Source organism: Cetorhinus maximus, chromosome 30 (assembly GCF_964194155.1).
Source record: "Cetorhinus maximus chromosome 30, sCetMax3.hap1.1, whole genome shotgun sequence".
Lineage (NCBI taxonomy): Eukaryota > Metazoa > Chordata > Chondrichthyes > Lamniformes > Cetorhinidae > Cetorhinus > Cetorhinus maximus.
The window spans coordinates 19,120,652-19,141,510 of NC_135908.1; the positions used below are offsets into that span (position 1 = coordinate 19,120,652).

At 44.3% G+C, this 20,859-nt stretch overlaps 1 protein-coding gene across 3 annotated transcripts in view; it reads right to left on the reverse strand.

Annotated features, from left to right (window-relative positions):
• The window catches only part of LOC144670116 (zinc finger protein 609-like), a 176,592-nt gene that overhangs the window by 14,057 nt on the left and 141,676 nt on the right, over positions 1-20,859 (reverse strand). The window contains exons 4-6 of one of the 3 annotated variants that reach the window (XM_078532549.1): positions 14,612-14,699; positions 8,971-11,428; positions 245-385 (exon numbers count right to left, since the gene is read on the reverse strand). In XM_078532549.1, the coding sequence (XP_078388675.1) occupies positions 245-385; positions 8,971-11,428; positions 14,612-14,699 (2,687 nt within the window). Of the gene's footprint in view, positions 1-244; positions 389-8,970; positions 11,429-14,611; positions 14,700-20,859 lie in introns of all 3 variants that reach the window. The other 2 variants (XM_078532548.1, XM_078532550.1) reach the window with 2 other exon arrangements.

Sequence of the window (20,859 nt, forward strand, 5' to 3'; positions counted from 1 at the left end):
GCAGGTTGTCAGTTGCTGGCCTAAATGCAGCATTGACGCTTTTGTCCAAACACTTCTACACCACAGTGAAGACATGAATGAAGTGAAAATTCATCATGTAGAATCCCCCAGAAACCAAATGCTGAGACACACACAGCTTTAAGTGCGTGCTGACAAGAGTGCTTCTCACCACACACACACACACTAACGAATACAGAATATGTTTTAGGATTTCCCGAATGGGCTACTGGGAGCGGCCTCTCACCTCTCTCCAGGAATGAATAAGCTGGCATCTCGAAAATCCCTTTAGTGATGAAGAATTAAAGTCACTGCCGTGTCTCGGCACAAGATGTAATGAACTGCAGTACTGAGTAAATGAGCTAGGATCAGGTTCTATCTCTGTAATCTGCTATAAATACAAAAACAGATAGATTACACACCACAGGTGTAGCAGCCAGGAGTCTGCAAACCAAGATCTTCTCTATACAGTATGAGTATTCCCTAGTCTTCAATAATGATTATATTAAGGGCTTTTCCCTTTAAAGCCACACTAATATCACATTCACCATCTGTGCTTTATACAAGGCTTCCTATATAGTGAGCCTCAATTTACTTTTCACAAACCTGCTCAAAGGGTGGGGAAGGGGAGGTTGAAACACAAACTCACTAAAACATGGGCACGCATTTAGTAAATCAAGAGGGATTTAGGCACTGCATCTGCTTATAGTGAGCAAGCCTGAGGGCCAGCCAAGTCAGGAAAAGGCACAGCATTCCCCACACGACAAACATGTGGGGAGAATGCAGCTGTGAGCACAGTAAACAGGTCCGTTGGGAAGAGGGTGTACTTCCACCGGGCGTCTGAAATCTGATTTCTGCTTTTTTCCCCCTACTCCCAACTCCTGTCATCAAAATAGGAAAAATTGTCAATCTGATTTAGAGGAATTTGAAGAATACAGTCATTGCCATGTCTTGGCACAAGGTGTAATGAACTGTTATCTGATTGTGGCTCAGTGGTAGCACCTTCACTTCTATCAGGAGGTTGTAGGTTCAAGTTCAACAACAGAGACTTGAGCCCATACTTTAGGTCAGCACTCTAGTGCAGTGCTGAGGGAGTGCTGCCCCGTTGGGAGTGTTGTCTTTTGGAAGAAACGTGAAAACAAGGCCCTGCCTGCCCTCTCAAGTAGACGTAAAAGATCCACTGTTTCCAAGAAGGCCATGGTGTCCTCCTGGCCAATATTTAATTCTCAACAAGCATCACTGAAACAGATTATCTGGTTGTCATCACATGGCTGTTTGTGAGACCTTGCTGCTGCCTCATATTTCCTATGTTACAACAGTGTCAGTGACTACACTTCACAAGTATTTCACTGGCTGTAAAGCACTTTGGGACTATTGTTCTAGATCAGGCAGCAAAGGGCAATGTGGGCTTGCTAAACACTAGATCTGCATTGAAGACCAAATCCAAGCAACAGTGCCCAATAAATGCTCAAGTTTACTCCACACTCTTAGAGAATCAATAATATTGCACCATAAAAGAGGATTTTCAAGCCTATTGTGCATGTGCTGTCAACTCTAATCCCATTTCCAAATACTTAACCAGTTCCATTTAAATGTTATAGTCTAATTTTCAACCATCATTTGTGGTAAAGCATTCCACCACATACAGAGCACTTAATGTGAAAATATGCTTTAGATATTCGATTTGGAGATTGGTTTAAACTGTAGTGGCTATTCACTTAGAGCAATGATTCAATACTTTTCTTAGCAGATTACACTCTGTGGACCTGGAGTAACTTTGGAACATCCCACCAGCTATTTCACTATGCTCAACACGCAATGGCTTTGGGGGTCTTACATAGGAATCCACTGTACTTCCATGGTGCATCTAAGAGCAATGTGCCTTCCTTATGTCCACTCATTGTGCTCTGCATACTTTCCAGAATGCAGGACAATGAGAAAGGAATCACAATGTGCGTCAAGAGGGAATTCCAATTCTATTTGTGGAAGGAACTCTGAGCAAGGTCTCGAGTCCAGTCCATTGTGGACACGATGAAGAAAGACCATCCTAGAGGGCAGTGATCCAGGGCGGAGTCTTTGGTTGACAGGAAAGCAGTAAATTAAATTAAAAGTTAAATGACTGCATGGATGTCAAATTTCAGACCTCATGGAGAAGGGTTTACTTCTGTGACTTAGTTGTAAGACAGAAATATCCATCCTGATACCAACGGGTTTCAGCCAATTTTCCCAAGGGTATTGGAAGTTCCGGGATAAATGGCAATGGATGGTGTCCTCCCTTGTAAATGAGGACATAGTTTTCTCTTCAACCCCACCCCTCCCAAAAAAAAATTCATGTTGAGGTACAGGTGTCCGTCACTTTAGCAGGGACATCTTCGGACTGTCTATTTGTGGGGATTTCTCAGCTGAGTTGATACCATAGATACCTCCAAACTGGAATTAAGGATAGTAATCTGGAGTAGGAAACTTCCTCTCCTCTAGCGCAGGAACACTGGGACCAATTACAGTGTCTCCACTGCCACCTAATTGACATCAGGTAAATCCCCACAGACATCTTCCTATCGTTAACTCTATTTTACACCAGCAGTGGATTTAAAAATGAGACAAAGGGAGGGTCCAAGGTTCTCCTCTCTGTTAATAGAGCCAGAGGGTGAATTTATTCCATTTTGTGTTATACGGAAACTAATGGTGAGACACCATTGGCGCCTGACCTACAGCATCTGGCGGGCTCTCTCCTGCTCAACAATAGAGCCATCACTGCAGAGAGAGAAAGCTCCTCATTTTGGACAAACAGCTTTTTTGCGATATATACTTTGTCTCAATCCAGGCTTGAGGCCACCTGTGAACTAGCAGATATATCCCTGCAAACTATTCTGCTCCTCTGAAGAAGCAGGGGGTTTGAGGAAAGGGCAAAAAACACACAGCCACCCCTCTAGGAAATGGCAAAACCCATTCAGAGATCTGGCTCTGTTCCTGCTTCACAGGGACAAAGCTTCAGGTCTTGTCTACAAAGGAAACAAGCACTCACTGCAAACAGACCTTCCCCTAGGGGTTTTACCAACAATCCTGAATACATCAGCCAAAATATTCCCCTTTCATCTAGATGCTTCAAGAGCAACTCCTGGGACTTGCATCAATGCCAGAGCTGCTACTGTTCAGGAAAGGTGATCTAACCTCAACTGTATTTCCCAATTAACTTGACAACCATTAAAGTACTTATGTAGAAAAAGTCAGCTTCCCTGTCACAGTAGATTAACATTCTTGCCAGATCTCTCAGGCGCAGCCTGTTGTATATGGCAGTTTGTCCCTTTGATTCTAAACAAACATTTCAGCCAATCAGCAACCCTTATTATTGAGAGCAGGAAGCCGCGTTATAATCCAACACCATGTGCTTCCTCTCCCCAAGCTTGGCAGACAAAAACAGATGGTCCTTGGTTTCACTAAAGCATAAGCAACACTTTGCCAATGCAAATTGAAACGGGCATGGTTGCAAATGGCACAGCTCACTATAAAATGCAGACAAAGCACCCGTGTGTCTCATTTGATTGGCTGTGACTGGGGGTCTTGCAGCTTTAGTCTAACCGAAAACTGGGACTTGACACAGCAACTGTCTGAAAAGCCATGAATTCCAAAGTCACTTAAAGATGATATCGTTTTTGAGTTTTTCTCCCCCACAAAATAGGAGGGTGATAAACTCAGAGCTGTTCCATATTGCAGACAAAACAGACTAGGATAGGGCAATATATAAGTTACTTGTGGAATGACAATACTCTTAGCAGCTCACATTAAAAACATCGGATGAAAACCTCCCTTTGCACTCCAAAGAGCAAATATTCCCAACCTGTTGTCCCAATTTTCTGCCTCTCTCTCTCCTGTACATAACTCAACAATGCCAGTTGTTCTTTGACTATGACTATCTCGCCTCAGCAGGTGATTTTCATGCATTAGCCTGGACCATGAACATCAGCAAGTGATCCAGAGAAGCATCACAGCATTGCTCAATCCAGTCCTCAATGGTCTAGGCCTCCATACAACTCACCACATTAGTCTGAAGTCACTGGCATCAAGAAGGGGAGGGCTGGCTGGTTTCTGTCCTTGTCCTATTTACTCCCCCACTGCTATCACATCTGAGTTAATTAAGCAATTAGCAGTGACAATAGGTTTGAATTCCAAAAAGGCTCAACTCAAGATTAAAAAATAGCTACATTTAGAAACCACTGTGCAAGTGTGCACATCTCGATATGATTTTTGGCCACATTTACCACTAAAAATCAGTTATATAACATGAACTCCCCATGTAAACTGATCCTGCTGCTGCTTTAGTTGCAGAATGGGATCCATCAGGGGAATTGTAGCGCATGGCAGGCTATGAGAGCAATGCCAGTAGAGAAATCCTCTTCGCACTAATTCACATTTAAATCTCATACAAGCTCTTTAACCCACGTGCTAACGTGGATGACCATATGAGCGTGCCCCTTGATATTGCAACCCTGATTCCTAATGGAGGGATATCAAGACGCTAGCTAAAGTAATAGTATAACGGCACCATCATTAATATGGGAAGAGAGAGATCACTTGGCACTTACCAGTCTGTGGCACATACTTCCCCTGGAAACTTGAGTGGGGGTGCGGGGGGTGGAATTGCTACAACAACACTGAAAATCTGGAGATGTTGCCTAATGCTACCTTTGATGAAACCATTTTTATTTTGTATTAGTTTTCAATTTTGTAAAACCAGTGGTAGTGAGTCTGCTTAACTGAATGAAAACTGTTGAGCTCTTGGTGAAAAATGCCACACTTTATGGCTAAAGTTCATGCTGAACAAATAGAAACCGTCTACAGCTGCACTTTGTGTAGTTCCTTTTGAGAATATTCTCTCATAGTTTTATAATTATTTCAATCATTTTATTCATAGATAATGCGAATTTCTCCCTTGAATCATTGGATGGTTATAGCACAGAAGGCGGCCATTCGGCCTGTCAAGACCATGCTGCTAGCCCATCCGCCTGCCCTTTGCTTCCATTTTTGTTTATTCATCCATGGGACGTGGGCACCACTGGCCAGCATTTATTGCCAATCAGAGGGCATTTTAAGAGTCAACCACATTTAACACAGGTTTTAAGAGTCATATGTAGGCCAGACCAAGTAAGGGCAGCAGATTTCCTTCCCTAAAGGACATTAGTGAACCAGATGGGTTTTTATGTCAAACAACAATGGTTTCGTGGTCATCATCAGACCTTTAATTCCAGGTTTTTATTAAATTTAAATTTCACCATCTGCTGTGGTGGGGTTTGAACTCGGGGGCCCCCAGAGCATTACCCTGGGTCTCTTGATTACCGGTCCAGTAACAATACTGCTACGCCACCATCTCCCCTTCAGCTGCTTATTCCCTTAATCAATTCCCTGGCCTTTTCTCTGATTCCTCTGCTCTCTCCCCTAATGTAGCCAGTGACTCCTGTGTTCTGTACGTTGAGTGTTACTATCAGAAAACTAAGCTCAAAGCCATCTGTGCCTGCCAACTCCTGATTGATTGTGACACAGTCTCGCTCAAGGACAATGAAATTCATCAAGGACCCTCAATATCACTGCCAAGACGGGATCACCTGACTCAACAAAGACCAATGACATTTTGTGGAATCTTAATGCTCTCAAGGGCTCGAGTCTTGATTTATCAATCGGAGTTATTTTAATGGGAAAGTCTTTTTTTTTTTAAAAAAGCATTCAAAGTCACTGAATTTTCCAAGCACAATTTGAAACTCTGTCATTTAGCCTTTTAGCCTCCACAGTCATTCACACGGTCCCCAGAAACTGATGTTGTACAGGACACAATTTGAGAGGAATGTAATTTTTTCAAATAAACTTCTCAAAATGTTGATTTGATTTTCAGATCACACACAGGTTGTCTTTAAAACAGACCACCCTGAATTGCAAAAAGGCGGTCTCAAATTTTCAAAATACAGCAAGTCCTCACTTAAAGTTGTGGCTGTGTTCCTGAAAATTGCAACTTTAAGTGAAGCAACTTTAAATGAATCCTAGGTTCCCAAAGGAGTCAATGTTAAAGCCAGAATTCGGTTCCTTCAGACATTTCTCGCCCAGAAAAACCAATGCACAAGTTAACATATTGTACCATGCATTTGCAATACTGCGCATTTTTGGCTGGAACAACTTGCAAAATAAAATACATCACTAAATATAAAAGCAATACAATATACAATAAAATAAAAACAAGTGCACTCACCTCCAGCACAGTACTTTTAGGTTGACTAGGCTCCATCTAGTGGCAGAAGTTTGTCGGTGCCGGTAGCAGCTGAAGTCCCAGGGCTATCTGTTCCAACCTACTTCTGCCACTAGACGGAGCCTGGGACAGGAGCCAGAAGAGGAGCAGCTGAAGGACCCATCCCTGGGACTAAGGTAAAAACAGTGGCCTGGAGGCCAGGTTAGGAGTCAACAAATGACATCCTGTGTGACTGTGATAAAAGTAAATTTCCCTCCTTGTCCTTCTTGGCATCTGCAGCATTTGACACGGTTGACCACACCATCCTCTTCCAATGCCTCTACGTTATTGTCCAACTAGGCGGGGCTGCTCCCACCTGGTTCCATTCTTATCTATAATCACTTGCAATGGATTCTCTTCCTGTTTCAACACCATTACCTCTGGCGTCCAAGGATCTATCCTTGGGCTTCCCCTGGCCCCCTCCATTCCTACCCGCTGCCCTCCGGTGACATTGTCCAAAGGCACCACATTAGTTTTCACACGTACACCAATGACACCAGCTCAACCTCACCAACTCCACCTCTCTCAGCTCCTCCACTGTTGTACCATTATCAGACTGCTCATCCGACATCCAGTTCTGGATGAGCAGAAAATGTTCTTCTATTAAAGATGGGAAGCCTGAGGCCATTGTTTTCAGTTAAAATTCCGTTCCCTAGCTACCAAATCCATCCAGTCTGTTCACAAGCTTGGGGTCCCGTTTGGTGCTGAGATGAGCTTTCGATCCCATATTCATGCCATCACTAAGACCACCTACTCACTCCTCCATAACGTTGCCCAACTTCTCCCCGGCCTCGGCTCATCTGCTGCTGAAACTCCCTTTCATGCCTTTGTTACCTCTGGACTCGACAATTCCAATGTACTCCTGGCTCGTCTCCCACATTACCCTCTGTAAAATTGAGACCATCCAAAACTCTGCTGCCCCTATCTTAACTCACAGCAGGTCCCTTTTTCCTATCACCCTGGTGTTCGCTGACCTACGCTGGCGTCTGGTCAAGCAATGTCTTGACTTTAAAATTCTCATCCTTGTTTTCAAATCCTCCCATGGCTTTGCTCTTCCTTATCTCTGTAATCTTCTCAACCCTTCAAGATATCTGCACTCTTAATTCTGGCCTCTTGTGCATCCACAGTTATAGCTGTTCCACCAGTGATGGCCATGCCTTCAGTAGCCTAAGCCCCAGGCTCTGGAATTCTTTCCCTACACCTCTTAGACCCTCTACCTTGCTTTTCTCCTTTAAGACACTCCTTAAAGCCTACCTCTTTGACCAAGCTTTTGGTCTAATATCACCTTATGTGGCTTGGTGTCATACTTTGTTTTATAATGCTCCTGTGAAGGGCCTTGGGACGTTTCATTATGCTAAAGGCGCTATATAAATATATGCTGCCATTGTTGTTGACTCAGAAGGTTGTGGATTCAAGCCTCACTCCATGACTTAACACTCCAGCGCACTGTTAAGGAAATGCTGCACTGTCGGAGGAGCAGCCTTTCGATCAAGACATTAAAACAAGGCCTCATCTGTTTGTTCAGGTGGATATAAAGGAAAGCCTTGGCACTTTTCTAAAAAAGCAGGAAAGTTCTCTCTATGTCCTGGTCAACATGCGTCTTCCAGTCAGTACCAACAAAAGGCAGATTATGTGGTCATTTATCCTGTAAGTTTAATTTGGGACTTTGCTGCATGTAAATTGTTATCTTAAAGGCAAACCTGATAACCAATGTATTTCAAAATGTAATTTACTGGCCATCAAGCATTTTGGGACATGTTGAAGATGTAACAGGCACTTTATTAATTCAAGCTCTTTACTTATGTATCAGTTTAGTTTGTGTATTAAAACTGTGCTGTTTAGGCCAGAATCACAAATGCCTGGGCTTCAATCAAGCATAGTGTTGCCACTGTGCTGTGGTCAGGTTAGCTCCACATACAGCTTGTGCTGACCATTAACCCGTAAGTAAAATTTGCAATTTCTTTAAAATGTCTAGGGAATCTGTAATTGTTTTTAGGAATGTTTGAAAAGGACTTTTAAGAGTTTGCATCAATTGTAAAGCAATCAATTCTAAAGGAATCAATTGCAATTCTCTTGGAGAATAAGAAATATTGGTCCATGTGGCCTGGCAGTTCTTGACCTGGAATCAGTGCCAACAGGAGAGAAGATACAAAAAAGCCGTCAGCTAAAGGAGTCTCTGGAGAACCTGTGCCTTCAAGACTGCTGTGAACTTAGCTAAGGAGATTCTGCAAGAGTGCCATTTAGGTAACAATTGCCTCGGAAGAATACGGGCTGCGATGAACGCAACTCAAGGACCAAATTGATTGAGTGGAAAAGTGAGAGATCCTACGTATCAAGGGGTTTAGTTAGAGAACTTTGGAACTTCACATGGTTACACATGTCTGCGGTGTGTGTGTGTGTGTTTGTGGTTTTGTAAGATATATCATTGTTGTATCAACCACTTAAAGAGAAATTTACCTTTTAATTTGAAATATCATTTTACTGCTAATTCATGTTTAATTTATGTTGATTTGAATCAGTGTTAAAGTTAGTTACAAAAAGTGAAATCTTGTTGGTAATTCCTTCATTGGGGAGGGTGTCATTTGGTAAATTTACTTTTGGGGGTTTACGGTTCCCCCACAGGGGCTTGTAACAAGCTGAATTAGTATTCCTGTTACAGCAGCACAAACCGTAATGCATCAGGTATGAGTTTCGGTTCTTACCTGTCTGTACCATAGCGTTGGATCCATTCCCGTGTGTTTGCTCGACTCCAGACCTGGCTTTGTTTCACACAAGTCTCTACCAAGGTGGCTCCCCTCAGTCAATTTCATTTTTAGCCCCTCAGCTTGCTGGGATTGCAGCTTGGAGGGATCATCTGCTTTTGCCATTATGGCATATTTCATGGAGTCCGTTGAGTCCTTGGGCTTGTTGGCCACTGGCTTTGCAAGGTCTGTCAAGCTGGGGGCTTTCGACAGCGTGGCTGAGGCAGGAGACTTCTGTTTCCACTCTTCCCTTTCTCGCTCTTTAATGCCATGCTCTTGCTTCTTGTCAGTGTCATTGGTGTTGTGTTTCCCCCGGTTCTGCTCTTGCCTCTGCTTATGTTGCTCCTCACACAGTTTCTCATACTGCTGCCTGTACGCTGGATTTGCACTCATCACATGACTGTGGTACCCTTGCTCACCGTACCCATACTGGGGCATATATGCATACTGGCCATAATAGAGAGGTTGCATGTACATTTGAGGCCTTTGTTGGATCACCGAAGGATGGTGGCCTGCGCTGGCCATTTCTATCTTTTTCTCGTCTGCACTTTCAACTTTGACCCTCACCTCCACACCCTCCTCATCTATCTCCTTCTTGATTTTGACTGAATGACCGACTGCCCCTGAACCACTACTGGTACCTCCGGGGCTCGAGTGGGCGTAGTTCGGAGAGTAGTAGGCATCATAGCCCTGATAGTAAGGAGAATGAGTTTCCTTATTTAAAGGTGGCTGAGTTCTTGAAGAAGAGGATGAGGAGGAGGAGGAGGAGGAGGAAGAGGAAAATAATGCTTTCTTGGCACTTTCCTTAGCCATCTGGTCCGGAGATGACGTTTTGACTTTAGCCCCTTCTCCCTTCCCCTCTCCATCTTCTCCAGCATCAGAGATATCAGAATATGCTGGACTATTGGTTTTGACCGAGGAGCTGTCAGCCCCGTTCTGTGTCACCACATGCAAGGGTATTATAGGCGTGACCAAGCCAGTGCCTTCTAGCCTGCTGGCTGTGCCTATGGATGGGCTGGGTGCATTGTCGGTAAAGCTGTAGATTTTGTCCGCTTCAGCTTTGATACTCGCCAAGCGACTCTCGTGCGATTCTGAAGAACCATTTAAGAGGCCCTCGCCTTTGGGTGCAGAATCTGCAGCAGAATCTCGGAAAGGGCTTTTACCATCCTCGGGCTTTCCTCCTTTCCCCAGTGGCTTGGGGCTCGCTGCCTCCTTGGCATCCTTCCTCTTCTTCTCCTTTTTCTTCTTCTCTTTTAATGGGGTGAGGGCTGGGTTCACGGTCGACAGATCCCCCATGACAGTTGGCTTGGGCTGAATGGCTTTGAGTGGAGGGCTCTTGGACATTGCTTGGACCACAGTGGTGGCAAGGCTTGGTGCAGGCCCTGGACCAGAAGCAGTAAAAGCAGCAGTGGGGAAACTGTATATCTGCGCTGGCATGGCAGGGACAATGGGCCTGGCTGATTTGGTTTTGACAGGAAGCTTTTCTGATTTCGAGCTGCTCGATTTCTTGGCTTTATCCTTTTCCAAGGCCGATTTCTTTTCACTTGAATCATCTCCATCGTTGCCTGTGTCATCACTTGGGCTGGCGACAGGGGGCCCTTCCTCTGAACAGTCAATATTATACATCCCACCAGGCTCAGCATCAGCCTCTGAAGTGGCTTTCTTTTTACTGGAGCCCTTCCCAGTGCTGAGCTTGGCAGCAGGGGAAGGGCTATGCGCCTCCATGCTGCCTTCCCTCCTCCCTTTTGGTGTGACCGACCGAGCAGGGGACATGGAGCCCTTTGCCTGACAGAACGTATGAGAGCTGGAAGAGCCATTGCAGCTGCTGGAATCCTGGCTCAGCAGCGGGTGCTGGGCGCAGTCCTCGCCATCAGAGTTCTTCTCCTCGCTGTCAATGTCCCCCTCAAGTTTACCATCGCTGTCTGTATGCGCGTGGGCCTGGTGGTACCGGAGGCCATTAATGTGCTTGTATTTCTTGTTGCAGTTAGGGTGTGGACAGTCGATGAGAACAGGGGATGGACAGTTATGCTCAGGCACCGGAGGCTCAGCTTTCAGCCCCATGACCGGAGTCGGAGTCGCTGTTCCACGCGAGTTCGAGCGCATCCTTTTCCCTCCTTTCGAATCCTCAGAGCTCGAGGTCAAATCCAAATCTGGGGCGGGTTTATTTTTCCGCTTGCTTCCCGCTGAAGGACTTGCCTTGATGTCTTCGACCGTGTTTGTTGGGGTGCGTCTGTCGGAGGAGTTCTGGCTGCCGCGACGCCCCTTGCTGCTTGTGCATGCCCGAGTCTTGTTGACAACCTTGCTGTCTGGCACCGTGCTGGCCTCAATCACCGGGGTATTTGTGTTTGGCCGTGCTCGCTTTCCCCTCCCTCGATTGTTTCCTCTCATCTCGAGGTCACTCGTAGGCGATTCGCAAAACCTGGAGAAGGTAGATAAAAGTTAATGACTGAAGTGAGCAGAACGAAAGAGAGTGCTCTCTGGTTTCTCATTTAAATAATGTGAGGACCTGAGTTCATGAATAATAAAAGAGATGCAGTACCTGTGCGAACTATGACACCCAATCTGTACATGAGAAAACAAGGATATTAAAGCTTTCACAACAGATTCAAAGATACTCAGTACATGAAAAACACAGTGGAAGGGACTATACTTAGCATTGCAGTGAATGCAGATAGAGTGTGGATTGCAGTAGCCATTTCCGTTGGTAAGTTAGCAATCTCAGCCATGGCTTCCTGAAGCAATAAGTGAAGATTCACAGGCTGTCTCAAGGAAAACGAACAAAAATTTATCAGAGAAGGAGTTATCACTGATTTTTGGATACTTCTAATGGCCTGCCTGTCGCAGTGAGGCTTGTGTCAGGCCGGGGCACTGAGAGATCAAGTGAGAAACAGATGCATTTAATTTCTTAAAAACTCTTACTTTTTCATTGAAGGTGATTCCTGATCTCCAATGTACTAACTGTGGCCAAGTGACCTCTTTCCACATCTTCCAATATGGTTCTGATACACCCACTAAGTAGGCAGGAGTAACTCATGACCTTTCACCAGCTGATCATCTTCAGTTGCTGCAGGGGAACATCAGGCACGATGCTGTCCCACAGTGAACCAGGTGAGATTAGGAACACTTGGAATAAAGAAGTACAGGTGCCAGCTCATGTCCAATCACTCTTTGCTGAGGGGTACTAGTGCTCTGTCCTTGTACCAACTAAAAACTCTTCAATGTTAAGATCATTTGCAAGTTAATGTGTGAGACTAAACTGTTCCAGTACAATACTGGCATATACCCGGCAATGTAGAAAATTACCCAGGAATGTCCTGTACACAAAAAGCAGGACAAATCCAACACGACCAATTACCACCCCATCTGTCTCCATCATCAGTAAAGTAATGGAAGGGGTCATCAACAGTGCTATCAAGCGGCACATGCTTAGCAATAACCTGCTCACTGACGCTCAGTTTGGGTCCCGCCTCATTACAGCTCCTGACCTCATGACAGCCTTGGTTCAAACATGGACAAAAGAGCTGAACTCCAGAGGTGAGAGTGACTGCCCTTGACATCAAAGCAGTATTTGATCAAGTATAGCATCAAGAAGCCCTAGCAAAACTGGGGTCAGTGGGAATCAGGGGGGAAACTCTCCGCTGGTTGGAGTCATACCTAGCACAAAGGAAGATGGTTGTGGTTGTTGGAGGTAAATCACCTCAGCTCCAGGACATCACTGCAGGAGTTCCTCAGGGTGGTGTCCTAGGCCCAACCATCTTCAGCTGCTTCATCAATGAACTTCCTTCCAACATAAGGTCAGAAGTGGGGAAGTTCACTGATGATTGCACATGTTCAGCGCCATTCGTGACTCCTCAGCTATTGAAGCAAATGCAGCAAAATCTGGACACAATGAAAACTTGACAAGTGGCAAGTAACATTCACGCCACACAAGTGTCAGGCAATAACCATCGCCCCTTGACATTCAATGGCATTACCAATGCTGAATCCCCCACTATCGACATCCTAGGGGCTACCATTGACCAGGAACTGGACTAGCCATAGAAATACTGTGGCTCCAAGAGCAGGTCAGAGGCTAGGAATCTTGCAGTGAGTAACTTACCTCCTGACTCCCCAAAGCCTGTCCAATATCTACAAGGCACAAGTCAGGAGTGTGATGGAATACTCTCCACTTGCCTGGATGAGTGTAGCTCTAACATCACTAAAGAAGCTGGACACCATCCAGGTCAAAGCAGCCTGCTTGATTGGCACCCCATCCGCAAACATTCACTTCCTCCACCACTGACGCACAGTGGCAGCAGTGTGTACCATCTACTAGATGCACTGCAGGAATTCACCAAGTCTCCAAAGACAGCACCTTCCAAACCCAGCAGACAGATGCGTACATCAGCACCTGGACGTTGCCCTCTAAGCCACTCACCATCCTGACTTGGGAATATATCGCTGTTCCTTCACTGTCGCTGGGTCAAAATCCTGGAACTCCCTTCCTAACAGCACTGTGGGTGTACCTACACCACATGGACTGCAGCAGTTCAAGAAGGCAGCTCACCACCACCTTCCTAAGGGCAACTAGGGATGGGCAATAAATGCTGGCCCAGCCAGCGACGCCCACATCCCATGAACGAATAAAAAAAATACACAAGCTCAAAACAGAATTAAGGATTAAAAGTAGGTATTGAAAGAGACAACATCTTTTAGAATCCACTTTTTTCAAGCTCAGTTAGAGCAACGTGGGAAATGGTAACTCCAATCCCCAAGGTGTTTGTTGAACTATAAAGTCTAGTCCTCTTAATACAAAGTTTCTTATTTCAAGAATCTGATAATTCAAAAATGTTGGCACTAGTTTTGACTTTATAATATTTATGTTGCTTAGTGCAGATTACTGGATAACTCAAAAAAGCAGAGAAAACATTTTTGAATTGATCAGGGGCAGTGTAATAGGTGTGAAAATACTGATCGATTGGGTGATGATGGGAGCACAGAAGAGACTGAAAATAAGCAAAGTTGCCGATACAAAATGTTCACTCACACTGTAGTATGGACCTCAGCAAAATGGAGGCAAACGCTGCGACAGTTAAAGGAACAGTCGGATGATAGGCTGCAAAGACCACAGGTTCCTTCTAGATCTCTAGGCTGGAATAGTTTTCCTCACCACATCTGTTCTGTGATTTAGACCAGATGTGTAATGGCACAGAGTAACATAACTGACCCCCGCTGTGCACACTGGGGTGCAAAGTGTCACCCATGTATTTACTATTCTGATATTCCACGGCCTCTACCACTCTGAAGGACAAGGGCAGCAGATGCATGGGAACACCACCACCTTCAAGTTCCCCTCAAAGCCACAGACCATCCTGACTTGGAACTATATCGGTGTTCTTTCACTGTCGCTGGGTCAAAATTAAACTCCCTTACTAACAGTCCTCCTACAACACATGGACTGCAGTGATTCAAGGCGGTGGCTCACCACCACCTTCTCAAGGGCAATTAGGTACGGGCAATAAGTGCTGGTCCATCCAGCAACGCCCACATCCCATGAACTAGTATAAAAAAATCCTTCCACTACATATCTCCTTTAACCCCACAGCTTTATCCCTCTGCTCACCTTGGTGGTGCCCAGTCATGCCTTGTGCAGTCCAAAAGAGTTCCAACATAAGTCTTGTTTCGCCAAGTCACATTCACCACCAGGACACCTGGTAAACAGAGAGGGGAAATTAGGCAATTGGTTTAGAAAATTGGTTGATTGAAAAATCATCATGCAGCATGTGCCAAATAATGCTGATAATACAAACACAAGTAATTATAATACATAACATAGTTATAGACAATCATTAAAATAAAAATGAAGTATAAAATAACAAAAGGATTGTACAATTATGAACATTTCAGCATACAAATAATTACAACATGTTGCAAAATGCAGGTCATCTTAATCTACAGAATAAAAATGAAAGGTTGACTGCATTCTGCAGTTTGTATTAAAGTCCATAGATCATATGTTGTCAGGTTGAGTTCATTAAATTCTCGATCATTTACATACTGTTCATGAGTTTCATAAAGTAGGGGATTGGGCTGTCTTGTAGGCTATTCATTCTATATCTTATCTTATAGTGTCTTTTCTGCTTAAAAATGAAAATGAAATATTCAGTAACTCTAAGCACCATATAACCTTTGGTTTAATTAAAAACCTACTCCAAGCTGTCTACTGCACCATGTTCTTAAGTAAGCCAAGTCTTCAGGGAATTAGAGGATTTACTAACAGGATATGTCCTGCAGGAAGCTCAGATTTGTGGGCATGTGGTTTGTAATCTGGGTTCATTCTGCTGCGATCAAAATTAAGATGCACCAGGGAGTTGAATAATTTCAGTCCATTTCTGCAACACTTTGAATTTTTCAAGCGACACACAGGGGTCAAAAAAATACTTAGCCTGTACTCAAATTACATTTTCTTTTAAAAAATAGAACAAAAGGGATCTGGTAAACTTGTCCCCTTGCTCCAAGATCCTAAGAGAGGAAACTGATACATTAAAGCCTAACCTTCATTAAACATTCAAACTATCAATGTAGGTACAGGTCAGCAAGGGTCAGGAGAGAGGCTGCAGTGCAACTCCCATCTTAATGAGGCTTCCCATTCCAGTCCTATTAGAAGTTTATGTGCCTTAGGATGTTTTACTACCTTATGTGCAGGCAAACTACTATTAACTCTCCTCTTCTCCCCTCCTAGACACCCAGGGACTTAGTCTTGTTCCTTTCTGCAGCTTTTAAGGGCCTCTCTATGACCCTGTTTCCCAGCACAGTCAATACTGATCCCTGTGTTAATGCTGACTTTAGCACAGAAATAGGCGGTACGAACAATGGGATGAATTGGAGGCCTCAACTCCGGCAACTGGTCACAGCAGAACGGGGTTACACAGGTCATTTTCCCCATTTATCAAAACACAAGTCGAAAATGATCCCAGTGAACCCAGAAAACGATTGACAACATCCTGAGGGAAAGGGTGAGTTCGCTGCCAGTCTGGGTAAACAAACAGGGCACCGGGCTCACCCAAGCACATCAAAGCCTCTGTTCCGTGCAGCCTCTTTGTCAAACTCTTTACATCCTCAAAAAGAGACCAAGCCAAATTTCTGTTTCTAAATGAAAAATACACAGAATTCAGGCCGTCCTAACCTAACTGTACAGGGTCAGCTGGAATGACATTAAACAGAACACAAATGGTGCCAGCCCTCAAAACAGCACAGTCATATCCAATTTATTCCAAGCAAGCACTCGTAACATGGCAACTGCCCAGCTTAATCAAACAATGTCCAAAATATCTTTGAGTGTTAGTTACCCGGCTCCTGCAGAACAGGATATAGATAAGCTAATCAAACACATCGTGTACCTGGAGTGCCAGCACTCCAGAACTCAATACAATGTACTGCGGAGCTTATAGAATCATACAGAACAAGGCCATTTGGGACATTGTGCCTATGTCTTTACAAACACCATGTGAATCCCAACATCAGGTGGCAGCTTCTCCACTCATTGTCCGCTTCTTTATATTATGAACAACATGGATATTAAAGATTTTCAGATTTCACAGTTTTCTGATAGTTCTGGACTCTGATCCTTGGGTGAATGCAGTGTTTGGGGGGGGTGTGGAGTGTTGCTCCATGTTAATAGGTAATGGATTTGCAGTATATTCTGCTTTGCTGAAGAGATGATTTATATTACAGTTGTAATTACCGTGCCAGGCCAGACCAAGAACATCTTGTAAAAGACACTGTAGACCTGAAGGACGCCAACAGGAAATGCCAATGTCTCAGCCAGCAGCCACAATACTGCTAACTGGCCTGCAGAGGGAAGACCATACCTGGTAACAACTGTACTTCAGGCTTTTCTTTCACACAGGACTCTTTCCAATTTCCAACTCCCTTAACAGACATACAGTCCAAAAGGCCTCAGTCGAGGCATCTCTGCCCGAGCCAGTGTCACTCAGGAGTTCTCTCCTCCGCTCCCCAAATATACACGCACCTGGTGCTCTGTCTGAACTGCACTCGTAGCTTTTGAGAGGTTTTTGTGCTTTGTACCAAAAAAATGCTTAAATTTAGTCAATGGTGGAGAAAATGTTGCTGAATCAGCAGGATTGTGGGCTTTTGATATTTTCTATCCAGTTCCAAATTGGTTGCATCATGTTTGCAGAATCTCAAATTTTGCGCCTCTAATTACCACTCAAATGGTTGACCGCCTAGACCAGATCAAACTTATTATCGATAAATAGCAAGGTTTTCCAGCCTTGCTTTGGTAGTTTTTTATCTCACACAGAAAGTATGGAAGGACCCGTAACATACAGAAAAGGCCTGGGAGCACTTCTGCACTATACAGAATAGAGGGAGCATGTGCCATTGAATTGCTCCTGCCCACTTAGAGCCTTCAGAAACAGACTGCTGGCAACCAGAGTTTCATAATCCCAAGGGTCTGATGCAAGTCTCTTCATGGTCTCGTCTCTTCCTATCTTTGTAACCTCCTCCAGCCCAAAAATCTTTCAACAAATCTGCCTTCCCCTGACTCTGGCCTCTTGTGCCTCCCCTAGTACCTTCACCCCAACATTGTCAAGGTGCCTCAGCTGGCCCCAAACTCTGACTTCGCTTCCTAAACAGCTCCAACTTTCTCTCCTTTTATAGTCTCCCCCCTCCTTAAAATATGCCACTGGCCATGCTTTTGGTCACTGCGCCTAGGATCTCCTTCCTTGGCTCAGTGTCGAAACTTGTCTCATCTGGTTCCTGGGCATTTTCTCACGTAAAAGGAGCTATATAAATTCACGTTGCTGTTGTTGTCTTTTGTCGGGGGGACGGGGGACAATATTAGGAGGAAATGGAGATAAATCCAATTTTTTCACTCCCTGCTCCCTAAATTGACCTAACCTTATCTGTTTAATCCTCAACAGGCTACAGGCAACACCCAATACGCAGAAGTGAATCTGCAGGCAACCTTCATGCTCTTTGCTGCCAACACTGGAGGAAGCAGTCCTCTGATCTGTGTGTGATGGTCAGTCACAGCTGGGATTTCAAGTTGTTCCTTTGGCTCTGGGAATTTTCTCTTCAACATCTGCACTTCTTCAGGGTAGACTTTAATTAATTGGTACCATTTATGGTCAATTACATCATTAAATTGGCTGTTGATCTGTATTGGATCCAGATGAATTAACCTAGGGAAATCAGTGCTCTTACAAACACAGAATCCAACCCAACAGACAGTTATTGTACCCCGGGGGGGGGATCTGACACGCTCCCTCTTTCCCCCAGCACACAGCAGGGCATAAATCGACCTTTAATCAGTTACTACTTGGCAACAAAAAACACATCAACATATCCAACACTGATGGGAATGAAGACAAACACAAGAACACATCATGACAAAAATAGCTGGTTCACTTGTGACGGTGGTTTTGAACTAAGGACACCAAACTAAAGAACAGTTAGGAGAATAATAAGGAAAGATTGAATAGAGGTGCTTGAAATTATCAGAGAGTTTGGCTGGGTAGATAAAGTCCAGTTGTTTCTTTTGGCAGGAAGATAACCGGAGGATACAGATCGAAGATAATTCACCAAAAGGCCAGAGTGGAAATGAGGATTTTTTTTTAAACACAGCGAGTTATGATGACCTAGATTGCAGTGTTGGAAGAAGATTCAACCGTAACTTACAAAAGAGAATTGGATATGTACTTAGAGGAAAAATGTCCAGGGCTATGGGGGAAAGAGCAGGAGAGACACTAATTGGATCACTCTTTCTATAGATATAGCTCTTGGGGCGAAAGGGATCAAAGGATCTGGGGAGAAAGCGGGAGCAGGCTATTGAGTTGGATGATCAGCCATGATCATTATGAATGGCGGAGCAGGCTCAAAGGGCCGAATGGCCTACTCCTGCTCCTAGTTTCTATGTTTCAAAAGAGCTGGCACAGGCACGATAGGCCGAATGCATATGATGCAATAAACCTCCTGTCATTAGGTTTTCCCCCTTTCCACTGCTCCTACTGCATTTTAGAGGGATCATTTCATCAGAACATTGGGTCTTCTGCAAGCTACACCCATCTATTGCTCTTCAGGAGTGCTGGCACAGAGTGCATGACAACAGAGAATTCCAGTGTCAACCACAGGCATGCAGGAGACAGCATTGTACTGCTGAAAGAACAGGTAGAACAGAATACGTGGCCAGCTCTTAATACACTGTCAAATGGCACAGGATTTAAGAGTTGGGGGAAAAAAATCGAGTTACAGCAAACGCCTGTGACTGAATGCACCAACTGGTCGGAGCAACGAAGGTTAGGAGGCTGGGGAACATTCAGAGATCATATGACATGTCCAATGGCGTGGACGTATTGATTTCGATTCCTCAGAAATCAATGACATCAATTATCTTGAGGCAGAGTTAACCTCAAATAAAAACAGAACATGCTGGCAAAACTCAGCAGGTCTGGCAGCATCTGTGGAGAGAGAAACAGAGTTAACCTTTTGAGTCCATATGACTTCTTCAGAGTTAACCTGACACTGGCTTCACTGTAAAGACTGATTTAAAAGTGCACGCCCAAATTTCCCCACAGTGCAAGACATGTGTAACACTGCGTGGCATAATGGGTATTTGGTGAGTTATGAGGCATTCTGAATGCACATTTTTATGTGAAAGGAATTTCTCCCTGGTCTCCAGCAATATTATTCCAGCTGGAACAATGATCTGCATGAGCTCACCCTGGGCCTTTCTTTGAAGAGCCCTCTTCACACTCTCAAACAGGCTAGATGTGGTACGATGGCCTCACATAATAACCCTGCTGGCCCACACACTTTGTAGTCAGCACTGCCATTCAGCACGAGCCCCCAGTATGCTTCACTTCATTTAACACAACAGCACAGGTCGCAGATGTTCCAACAATTGCGAGTCAGTGTGCTGCCTACATAGAATGCACAACACACAAACAGGCCTTTCAGCATAGCAGTAATTATGCTCCACGTGAGCCTCCTCCCACACTATTTACTTCATTTCACCTCATATCCATCCATTCCTTTCACCCTCATGCACTTATCTAGCTTCCCCTTAAATGCATCTATGCTATTCACCTCAACCCTACCAAGTGGTAGTGGGTTCCACATACTCCGCACTCTCTGGATGAAGATATTTGTCCTGAATTCCTTTTTCGATTTATTGAAGGCTATCTTAGATTTACGGCTCCTAGTTTTGGACACCAAACGAATGGAAACATTTTCTCTACGTTTGCCCTATGAAATCCTGTTATAATTTTAAAGTCCTCTATCAGGTCACCCCTCAGTCTTTGCTTTTCTAGAAAAACAGTGTCAGTCTGTTCAATCTTTATTGATAGATATAAAAAAACCCACAGTTCTAGTATTATTCCCTTAAACAATGTTTGCAGTTTCTCTGGTGCTTCTAGGTCCTTTTTGCAACATGGGAGACCAGAACTTATGCAAGTATAACATAACTTCTCTGCTTTTCAATTTTATCCCACTTCAAATGAGCCACAATGCTTTGCTTGCACTTTCTTTTGGCTTTGCTAATCCACATGGCTACTTTTAGTGAGTTATGTATCGATATCCCAAGGCTCCCTTGTGTTTAGACTTATTTTCTGTGGACTCCCTATTTCTCCCCACCAAAATCTCACACTTCTCTATTTCGATATGCCAGTTCTGCAACTTTGTCTAGTTGTCCTCAGTATTAACTACATTCCCCAGTTTGGTGACATTGGCAAATTTTGATATTGTAATTCTGATTCCAGAGTCCACATTGTTTATGTAAACAGTGAACCATAGCGGTTCCACTACCCACCCTTGTGGAACATGACTTCACGCCTTCTGCCAGTTTGAGTA